At 42.0% G+C, this 12,057-nt stretch overlaps 1 protein-coding gene across 1 annotated transcript in view; it reads right to left on the reverse strand.

Moving 5' to 3' along the window:
• Window positions 1-12,057, reverse strand: part of RP1 (RP1 axonemal microtubule associated) — a 185,368-nt gene that overhangs the window by 14,068 nt on the left and 159,243 nt on the right. Inside the window, exon 32 of the mRNA XM_075125222.1 lies at window positions 7,387-7,556. Within this exon, the coding sequence (XP_074981323.1) occupies window positions 7,387-7,556 (170 nt within the window). The remainder of the gene's footprint in view (window positions 1-7,386; window positions 7,557-12,057) is intronic.

Consider the following 12,057-nt stretch of genomic DNA (forward strand, 5'->3'; position numbering starts at 1 on the left):
AAAGCAGCATCACTTGCCCCATAACCTCAGCCATGCGGAACGCAATGCCATCCACAGCCTCAGAAACAACTCTGACATCATAATCAAAAAGGCTGACAAAGGAGGCGCTGTTGTCATCATGAATAGGTCGGAATATGAACAAGAGGCTGCTCGGCAGCTCTCCAACACGAGTTTCTACAAGCCATTACCCTATGATCCCACTGAGAGTTACCAAAAGCAACTACAGCATTTGCTCAAGAAACTTCCTGAAAAAGCACAAGATCAAATCCGCACAGACACACCCCTGGAACCCCGACCTGGGATATTCTATCTACTACCCAAGATCCATAAACCTGGAAATCCTGGGCGCCCCATCATCTCAGGCATTGGCACCCTGACAGCAGGATTGTCTGGCTATGTAGACTCCCTCCTCAGGCCCTACGCTACCAGCACTCCCAGCTACCTTCGAGACACCACTGACTTCCTGAGGAAACTTCAATCCATCGGTGATCTTCCTGATAACACCATCCTGGCTACTATGGATGTAGAAGCCCTCTACACCAACATTCCACACAAAGATGGACTACAAGCCGTCAAGAACACTATCCCCGATAATGTCACGGCTAACCTGGTGGCTGAACTTTGTGACTTTGTCCTTACCCATAACTATTTCACATTTGGGGACAATGTATACCTTCAGATCAGCGTCACTGCTATGGGTACCCGCATGGCCCCACAGTATGCCAACATTTTTATGGCTGATTTAGAACAACGCTTCCTCAGCTCTCGTCCCCTAAAGCCCCTACTCTACTTGCGCTATATTGATGACATCTTCATCATCTGGACCCATGGAAAAGAAGCCCTTGAGGAATTCCACCATGATTTCAACAATTTCCATCCCACCACCAACCTCAGCCTGGTCCAGTCCACACAAGAGATCCACTTCCTGGACACTACAGTGCTAATAAACAATGGCCACATAAACACCACCCTATACCGGAAACCTACTGACCGCTATTCCTACCTGCATGCCTCCAGCTTTCACTCTGACCACACCACACGATCCATCGTCTACAGCCAAGCTCTGTGATACAACCGCATTTGCTCCAACCCCTCAGACAGAGACAAACACCTACAAGATCTCTGTCAAGCTTTCTTACAACTACAGTACCCACCTGCAGAAGTAAAGAAACAGATTGATAGAGCCAGAAGAGTTCCCAGAAGTTACCTACTACAGGACAGGCCTAACAAAGAAAATAACAGAACGCCACTAGCGGTCACCTTCAGCCCCCAACTAAAACCCCTCCAACGCATTATTAAGGATCTACAACCTATCCTAAAGGATGACCCAACACTCTCACAAGTCTTGGGAGACAGGCCAGTCCTTGCCTACAGACAGCCCCGCAACCTGAAGCAAATACTCACCAACAACCACATACCACACAACAGAACCACTAACCCAGGAACTTATCCTTGCAACAAAGCCCGTTGCCAATTGTGCCCACATATCTATTCAGGGGACACCATCACAGGGCCTAATAACATCAGCCACACTATCAGAGGCTCGTTCACCTGCACATCCACCAATGTGATATATGCCATCATGTGCCAGCAATGCCCCTCTGCCATGTACATTGGTCAAACTGGACAGTCTCTACGTAAAAGAATAAATGGACACAAATCAGATGTCAAGAATTATAACATTCATAAACCAGTCGGAGAACACTTCAATCTCTCTGGTCACGCAATCACAGACATGAAGGTCGCTATCTTAAAACAAAAAGAAAAGGAGTACTTGTGGCACCTTAGAGACTAACGAATTTATTTGAGCATGAGCTTTCGTGAGCTACAGCTCACTTCATCAGATGTTTACCGTGGAAACTGCAGCAGACTTTATATACACACAGAGAATATGAAACAATACCTCCTCCCACTTGTTTCATATTCTCTGTGTGTATATAAAGTCTGCTGCAGTTTCCACGGTAAACATCTGATGAAGTGAGCTGTAGCTCACGAAAGCTCATGCTCAAATAAATTCGTTAGTCTCTAAGGTGCCACAAGTACTCCTTTTCTTTTTGCGAATACAGACTAACACGGCTGTTCCTCTGAAACCTATCTTAAAACAAAAAAACTTCAAATCCAGACTCCAGCGAGAAACTGCTGAATTGGAATTCATTTGCAAATTGGATACTATTAATTTAGGCTTAAATAGAGACTGGGAGTGGCTAAGTCATTATGCAAGGTAGCCTGTTTCCTCTTGTTTTTTCCTACCCCCCCCCCCCCAGATGTTCTGGTTTAACTTGGATTTAAACCTGGAGAGTGGTCAGTTTAGATGAGCTATTACCAGCAGGAGAGTGAGTTTGTGTGTGTATGGGGGTGGGGGGGATGTGAGAAAACCTTGATCTATGCAGGAAATAGCCCGACTTGATTATGTAAAGAGTTGTCACTTTGGATGGGCTAGCACCAGCAGGAGAGTGAATTTGTGTGGGGGGGTGGAGGGTGAGAAAACCTGGATTTGTGCTGGAAATGGCCCACCTGTTGATCACTTTAGATAAGCTATTACCAGCAGGACAGTGGGGTGGGAGGAGGTATTGTTTCATGATTTCTGTGTGTATATAAAGTCTGCTGCAGTTTCCACGGTACACATCTGATGAAGTGAGCTGTGGCTCACGAAAGCTCATGCTCAAATAAATTGGTTAGTCTCTAAGGTGCCACAAGTACTCCTTTTCTTTTTTTAAAATGCTTTTGTAACTTAAAGGGCTATTTTTCTCTTTTTAATCACCAAGTGGTTAGACCATATATTTCTGGAGAGGAGACAGGGGCTAAACATTGGTAAACAGAGAAACAATGGATGTAACTGGATTTACAATTGTTAATATTCGTAATTGGCCTGTCTTAAATGACTTTTTTCTAAGTAACTAATTAAATATCTTCTTTGATTTAATAGGATTTGGTTAGGATTTCTTACTTTGCCCAACTATAAACTGTTTAGGTTATTATTAATAACTAGACAGTCTAAACTTGCCCTTAAAAAAAATTATTCTGCACATACATAAACGATTTGAAGAATCTAATAAAATACTAAAACCGAACACAATAATTTTGGAAAATTGTACACTTTGGTCTTAACCTACCAAGAGAAAAACACTCTCAGAAGCAAGACACTCTCAAGGGTGAAATCTGTTAGAAGCTCTCCAGAAAGATACATAGAGAAGAGACTATAACGAAAGTAACTAGTTTATCATTTGTGTTCAGCCATTTGTGTTGTTTTGTTTAATGTTTTATTTTCCTTTCTTTTAATACTAAAACAGTCATAGTTAATCATTGTGATTATTTTAGAACATCAGAATGGCCATACTGCATCAGAATAATGGTGCATCTAGCCCAGTATCCTGTCTTCCGACAGTGGCCAGTGCCAGGTGCTTTAGAGGGAATGAACAGAACAGGCAATCATCGAGTAATCCATCCCCTGTCACGCCCAGCTTCTTCCAATCAGAGGCTAGGGACAATCAGAGCATGGGATTGCATCCCTGACAATCTTGGCTAATAGCCACTGAGGGACCTATGCTGCATGAATTTAACTAGTTCTTTTTTGAACCCCATTTATAGTTTTGGCCTTTGCATAGTCTTGGTCATGGTGTCCCCAAGGTATGTAAAAGAACCTCTGTGACTAAGTCGTCACACCCCTAAGTTGACAGAAAGAGAAACATTTACTAAGAGCTGGCCTACCATTTCTTGTTTCTTTAAACTAAATATTTTTAGTAATGTTTAAAATAAAATTACTTGGTGTCCAGCAATTTCAAACTATCCCCTTAAACCCCACACCTTTCATTTTTCTTAGTATTTCTGTTCCCTGTTGTTTTCATCTCTCCCTCTTTCCTGCCAACTCTGCCAGTCTCAGAGGACACCACCACCATAAACTTGGGGGTGTATTAAGAGGAGTATCATATGTAAGACACAGGAGGTAACTGTTCTGTGCTACTCTGCACTAGTGAGGCTTCAGCTGGAGTTCTGTGTCCAATTCGAGGCACCTCATTTTAGGAAAGATGTGGACAAACTAGGGAAAGTCCAGAGGAGAGGAACAAAAGTGGAAAAAGGTTTAAAAAACCTGACCTATGAGGAAAGGTTCAAAACCTGAGCATGTTTAGTATTGAGAAAAGATGACTGAGTGGGGACCAGGTAACAGTCTTCAAATAGGTTAAAGGATGCTAGAAAGAGTACAGGGATCAACTGTTGTCCATGTCCAAGAACTAATAGGCTTGATTTGCAGCAAGGGAGATTAAGGAAAAACTTTCGAACTATAAGGGTAGTTAAGCTCTGGAATAGGCTTCTAAGGGAGGTATGGAATCCCCATCATTGGAAGTATTTAAGAACAGGTTGGACAAACACTTGTTAGGGATGGTCTAAGTTCACTTGGTGCTGCCTAGGATTACTTAGACTTGATGATTTCTCAAATCATCCCTTCCAGCCCTATGTTTCTATGATTATATGATAAACGCAACTTCTTATTACTCAATTTATTTTCTACATTTCATGTGTAGTTCTTTAACTTATTTTTAATTGGTAAGCCCACACAGTACTATTGTTATCAAAGTTTAAGATCAATGAAAGCAAGTAGGTTTAACTTGTGCATTCTCTATTACTTATATATGTGACGAAGTGGGAATGTTCTTAATGTTTTCTCTGAATACTGTGTGTGTGCCTCAGTTTCCCCTATGCGGTTCTGAAGTATCTTGGTGCTGGGATAAGCTGTGTTGTGGTTGCAGAGCCTTAAAGGGCCACCGTGATGCTGTCTGCACAGAGAATGGCCGATATCCTGTCTCCTGGCAACTGATGGCCTGGGCCCCTTCCCTGCAAGGTGCCAACTGAAGGTGTTGGAGAACAAAGAGATCAGGCCCGGGAAAGAGACAAAGGCCAGAGGAGCGGCTGCAGAGTTTCAGTTTGGAGCTGGCTGGGGAAATGGAGGGCGGCCCAGAAGGGGCTCTGGCCTCCTTGGCCCCAAGATGGACCTGACTTAGGGCTCCTGTTTCCTGTACCTACAAGCTCTGTTTTGGACTGCATTCCTGTCATCTGATAAACCTTCTGTTTTACTGGCTGGCTTAGAGTCACATCTGACTACGGAATTGGGGTGCAGGACCCACTGGCTTCCCCAGGAGCCCCTCCTGTGCGGACTTGCTGTGGGAAGCGCACGGTGTGGAAGGGGATGCTGAATGCTCCAAGGTCAGACTCAGGAAGATCGAAGCTGTGTAAGCTTCTTGCCCTGGAGACGGTATGCTCACAGAGAGAAGGCATGCTCCCCCAGAGTCCTGACTGGCTTTGTATGGAGTAGCTCCAGAGCATCGCCCGGTGACTCCATGACAATATATTTCAGTAATTTGTTCTTTATATTTGCTAACAATCTGTAATTAAAATGAGAGAGCTGCTGACATTTCATAGGAAACTTTTCAAAATAGTTTGGACGTGATTGTCAACTTGAAGGTGTGCATGCATTTGTGAAAAACTTGTGTGAATGCACCTGGAAAATCAGAGATATACATACTCTCTTGCCATGATGTGCACATAAGTGGGCACGTAAATGGGCAATATGCAGATTTACATGGATTTTTGGGATCAAAATTAAGCCCATTGTTTCAAAACAATGAATTTTGCATATACTACATTATCTATGGTTCTTCCTTACTGCATTGTATTACTAAAGACATTTGTGTAAAACCATAATCTGTGTTTTATTAAGAGTTCATCTGCTCCTGCTTAGTGCTCATCAGAATTCATAACTCTCCGTTCATTGTGACATCATAATCATTCCCACAGCAAATAAGTATGCTGCCACAAATGGGAGCAGATGAACTCACTTATGAAACAAAGATCCTGTGTTTATTCAAATGTCCTTGGAAATAAGGAGGAAAGGAAGAGAACAACAGAAACCATAAGATATATCAATTTAATTGTTTCTAAAGAGAAAGGTTTTCAAAGATTCCCATGAAACACCAACCACTATTTAATATCAGGGCTGTTCCTCTGATTTACTTAAAATGCAACAAAATTTGCAAAATAGCGTGACTCATATTGCAAAAAGACAAACCTTCATGCACAACAAACAACTTTCAGAAAATATTAAGGTTTTGACACAAAGCAACAAAACCAAGGACATGAACAGCCAAGGGAAAATATAGCATGTTTCCGTAAAACTAAGCAAGTCAGAAAAATGGAAATGTATTTAGAAAGCTGTCAGTGTGGCACTGTGGAAAAGTGGAGGCCCCTTTAATGAAGACCAGAGAGGGAGCAAAGCCCCACTTATGTCCTTTGGACACACGGTCCAACCCTCTTCATCTTCAGCGTTCTGAAAGAAGGGAAAGGGACAGGTATTGTATCTTTTACACTAAGTTCCCAGCCCCCCACTTAAAATACTAGATCCCGCAATATTAGAAGTATCAAGATCTTAAGTTCCAAACTGGCAAGCAGTAAAACCTGCGAGTTTTTGAGTTGTTTCTGAGCATCCACCTAGCTAGACTATAGCCTCCTTGGAGATGGATTAGTTCCAGGGGGAGATACAGGGACTTTTACCCCTTTGAGGCCCCAATCATTTCCTACTCATAAGGCCACAGCAGAGTTCCAAGTTTGGTATGAAAAAAAAATCCCTCCAAAGTGTCTCTTTTCCATCTATTCTCATCCTCCTGCCTCTGTGTGGCCTGTGTGAAGGAGAAGCAGAATTAAATTCACTGCACTCAAGGAAAAAGAGGGGCTTCTTTGTTCTCACTCCCCTGGGGACAAATAGCAGGCAAAGCCATGGCTGCACTCTGAGCAGCCACGTGGGGGCAGCAAGCTACCTGCCACAAAAGTAATGGAGTAATGGGTGCTTGGCCTTGACCTCAGGAGCTCCAGTAGGTGTTCTGCCTTCCTGGGGGCTCTCCTGAGGCAGTGCAGCTCCATGTTCCCCTTGGCTACAGGCTGTATCTCAATGGCACAATCTAACACTAAGAAGTTTACGCAGCCCTCATTACTGCAGGGTGCAAGAACATGTAGTAAAGCATTAGGGCCTGATACTTTACACATTAGCACCAATGGCAAATTACCCAATGATTTCAGGGTTAACAGGATTAAAAGAATAAAAAAATATACAAGGCGATGAGCAGCATATCCTATAAAGTACGAGAATGGAATCATGTTTCTTGTTGATTTACATCTTTGAAACCCACTGGAATATGATGACATTACACTGGGATGTGAACACTATGTAGTTGAGCAGGGTTGCAGGAAGAGGATGGCCCAAGATCTAAAGTTATATCACTCCAGCTTTGTAAATAACTATATCATTTGTAGCAACCAAAGCAGCATTTCAAACATATCCTTTGGCTAGAGCAGAATGTCATTATAATCTCAGTGCAGTATTGTATAGTGATGACTTACAAGGAATTCATCCGTTGCTCTGGGTAGAAAGCACACATATTCTGGGCTTTGTGGAGAAAGGAGAAGGTCACCACTTTTGCCCATTGAGCCATAAATCACAAGGGTTCTTTTACACTTCTGTGGCTCTGGGGAATCTCTGGCAGTTTTAACCTTCACTCTCCATTGTCGTGCTAAATAAAAGAAGAAAAAAATCACATTTTTAACAGTGAGTGGGAATACACAGGGATTTGTTCATCATTATTACTACAAAGCATTTGAACAGTGTCATAAATTTACATGGTGCTTTACAAACAATGGACAGTCACATACCCTCTGCCTCAAAAAAGACATGACATATGCAGGACTTCAGTTGAGGAGTGGATATATAAGGGGATATTAATAATAGAGCCAAGGGAAAAGGAATCCTTGGTTATGTGGTTACATTCATTATTTTTATTACTATAATAATAGTATAATAATTTATAATACATTGGTTGGTATAATTAATTGTATTTATTTATTTAAATATAATTGATTTGATTTATCCATTAATTTAATTTCTTAACTTATGTATGTATTTCACATGAAAATGATTTATCTATTTAAGAGATGGTAGATTATTTAAAATGGAAGACATTAACATAGGAGTCATATGAAACAATTGAATACTCGAACACACAGCTGCTTGAATAGTACAAATTAAACCCTGATTTTTAAATATTTTTGTCAATAAGAATGTTCTACTCAGTTGACTATGATTTGAGGGATCAAATTATTCACTAGGGGTCCAATTTAAAGACCAAAAAATTCAGTGAGAGTTGTCTCATTTTGCTTCAACATGATTTGGATTGGGCCCTCTTAGAGTGTATTTGGATAGTTGCCATGCGTTAATGAAATTGTTTGCAAACCATGAATTCTAGCAAAAATATACCTGGAAATTGTATCAAAGTTATGAATTATTCTCCTGTTTAAAAAAGTTGCAGAAAACAAATCCGGGAGCTGAAACAACACTGTGTGACTTAAATAGATGCTAGTGACCAAAAGAGTAGTTTCAATTGGCTCGATGGAATTTGCCCATGATTTCAAAATGACTGATACTTGAGGGAACATGCTGATCCTAGGTGGCAAAAGGAACCTAACAGAGATAGGAATTAAGAATCTGTGCTTAGATTGTGATGTGTACTTCTATAGTGTTGTCATTTGCTGATGATTTTAATAAAGAGGAAAACTATTTCATGATCATGTGTCTGCTCACAACGCGTGTTGTCAAGAGAAATTTTAGAGGCATTTAATTCACTTCTAAACCTGGAGGTATTTTTTTCCTGTTCTTAAGCTGCATTTTTTCCTGCTTATTTTTTTCCCCCTCCATCTGTTTGTTCTAGTTTCCTTGGCTAATGCTTTTTCCCTGTTTTCTGTCCCACTCTGTGTCACAGCTGATTGTTCTGTGGCTCTTTTGGGTTCAGACACAGAACAGCAGGCAGATATGCAGCTCACAGTCAGTCTGGTGGGTGACAGGCTAGCTTTTGTCTTTCTAAGGTTATTTCCAGGGATGAGTCAGATGCAATATGTGACAGATACAAACCTTGTCTAATGAGGAACTTTATTTTTTAGATATGTATGGCCAGCTTCAGCCCTGCTGAGGCATAGAGATGCAAATTGCAGCTCCCTGTGCCAGCCTGGCATGTTGAGCCCCTTAGGAATTCATGCTGGCAAGGGAAGTCATTGCTGGAACTGTTGCTTTTTTGGGTAATCCACTGGTTTCTTCAGTTTCAACCAGGTCTTTGCACAGTAGTCCCACAGGGAGAGGGGCTAAAGCAAGGCTACAATGAGTCAGATCATCCCTTGGCCACCCAGGCCATGCCCCATCTACAGTAAGCACCACTCTCTTTGAGGGCTGCACAGGCTGCCCCTAGAGCCTGATGGAAGGGAGATTGTGACCACCACCTTATATCACAGTGCCTCCCTGGTAGACTTTCCTCCACCTGGGCCCTGCTGTACTTGAGTAGAAGGCAGATAAGCCAGGGGTGAATCTGTCCCAAGCTGAGAGAAGGCGGCGGTGCATATGTAACACTGACAGATCCCAGCCATCAGTGGGCAGGATCGAACCTGGAACCTCTGGAGCTTACTGCATGAGCCTCTTCAGCATGAGCTAAAAGACAACTGGCTCTTAGCAAAAGCTGCAAAGCAGACTCATTTTATCTCTTTCTCTCTAAGTGGTCTCGGTGCCACTAGATGGGACAGAGCACCACACCCAGGAGGTGTGTGGGTTACACACAGTTGCAGGCTTTCTGCTGCAGGGTGCTGAGCACGCAGGAAGCTATTCTGAATACTGTGATTTATTTTAATTGTTGCCCATGGTTGTATCTTTTCTTGACTATTGTTTCCAAAGAAAGGTTAATGTATCAGTGATCAGAGAGTTGGGAGTTTCCCAGGAAATTAATCAGTGGTTAACAGATTTAAGGCCTCTTAGGCATCTGCGACTGCTTGTTCTCAAGCGTTTACTTTTCATTCCTTCCACAGTCTAGTGTCCTGGCCAAACCAACCTAATTGCATTTTCTCTCAATTTGGTAAATTCATTTCCATCTGCTCACTCCAGAGTCAGAAGAAATGTTTGTCTAACACTTTAGCTCCCTTGGACATTTGCTTATTAAAAAATGGCTACGTTAGAAAAGAAACTAGTTGCAAATATCAATTGGTTGATGTATAATGCGATGGTGGTTGTGGTAGTGGCTTTATATTTATATTTGTCTTTTGTCCAAATCTGGAAGTTCTCCCATCATGTCTTTCAGTCCTTATTCAGACAAATCTGCCACGAACATCAGTGGAAGCTCTGGGTGCTTAGCACCTCTGAAAATCAGGCCGTTATTTAGGTGCTTCATTTTAGATACCCAGGATTGAAAATTTTTGCCTTTGTACCTACCCTGCATGGCCACATATAAAAAGATGCATTTATTTATGCATTTGTTATGTACCGTTCACTGTGTTAACGTCAGTGGATTGTATTATCTGTATGTTATGTTTATTAGCTATGGCCCTTTTCTTTTGAAAAGTCAGTCTGCAGCTTGTTAAATGAACCAGGAAGGGGAAGTGGAAAGGCTGTTTCTCAACAAAGAATCAAAATTCTCTCTGTCTTCTAAAAAATCAATGTAACGAAGGCTTTCATTTTCATGTTAGCTGCCAGTGCATGAGCACTTTGTTAACTTTAACAAATGAAGCCGAATCAGCCTTAATGCCACCCTCCCAACAAACCTCTGGCACTGTGATGCACAGAAGAAATGCTAGCTGCAAAAGTGGGGAAATCAAACCTGCAGTGACTTCTGCACAAAGAATCAAGAACTTTTAAAACAGACACTATATTTTAAGAGTGAAAACTTTAAATCAAAAGACAATACAGGAGGCTACATCTTCTTATGTAAGCAATCTAGGTAATTGTTGGTGTTTTGTAGATATTGCTCTCTGATTTTCTAACATCAGTGCTGTATGTTCTCAGGACTGATAAGGACATACCACTTTGCTAGATGTAGCAGTTGCTTAAATTATTTTACTGAGGGAATGCACAGAGATCATGGAAATGTCATGGTCTCTTAGCTTACTTACTTTGCTTGTCTTTCAGTAGCTTGCTATAGAGTTTGCCAGCCTGCTTGATTTGTTTCTTCAGTAACTTCAGAGTCCACCTGGCAAATGGCATTGTCGCTGCCATTTATAAACAGGGCTGTGACAGGGCACTATCAGAAGCACTTGGATCACTGGCATTGCTGCAGCCTGGAGAAGACTGCAGGCCCATCTGTAGGCAGTTTGCTGGGAGATTATGAGCACTGATAATCACTGGGCTCACAATATAACTGGGAGGATATAAGCGGAAGGAACAGGAAGCAAGGAGGAGCTCAGAGGGTAAGTCTGGCTGAGGAGTGAAGGCTGTGGGGAAACCTCTCCATGCTCTAAGCCTGCATTACACTGCGATACTTTGTAATGAATGAATGAATTAATGAATGAATAAATAAATAAATACATGGTGAAACCTGGTGTGTATTCATGACTGTGAGACCACCCATACTGGCCAGGCAGTGGAGTCCACTGGGTAGCAACAGAGGTGCCTGTGATATGGACTAATATTAATCTGCCAGGAGTCTGTGGACTACCTGTGATCATTTTCACCCCATCAGCAGAAATTTGAAGGAGGAGAAGGGACAATGTAAAATCTGAAGAATTTCTGGGGAGAAATTCTTCTGTATTTTCTATTTGTTTTTATATATTTATCTGCCCAATATGCTTGCGTGGCACAAGAAGAGCCAATCTAAAAATATCTGTTCGCTGAACTGCTTTCACGGCTGCTGAACCACATTCTGTGCAACACCCATAAACTCCTGCAATACCCCAGAGCATCTCATGAACCACACTGCCGGAGATTAGCTCCATTTATCTGACTGCAACATAAACAATATTGTGGTACACTATATCTTGCCTCTTCTCTTATTCTGCATTATTCTGAGACTCATGAGGCATGGGGGCAGGGAGGTCGGGGGAGAGAAAAAAAAAAGAAAATCATCCCTGCTGCCCTACTTGGTTTGAGAGAGACTATCTATGATCTGCGGATGCTCCGGAGCTTGGTGTAGCTGCAGGCAGAACCCTTGCCTTAGGTAGCTCGTGGATATCTGTGTTGTAGCCCATTTGCTGGTATCTAGAATGAATACT

The sequence above is a fragment of the Caretta caretta genome, chromosome 2 (assembly GCF_965140235.1).
Source record: "Caretta caretta isolate rCarCar2 chromosome 2, rCarCar1.hap1, whole genome shotgun sequence".
Lineage (NCBI taxonomy): Eukaryota > Metazoa > Chordata > Testudines > Cheloniidae > Caretta > Caretta caretta.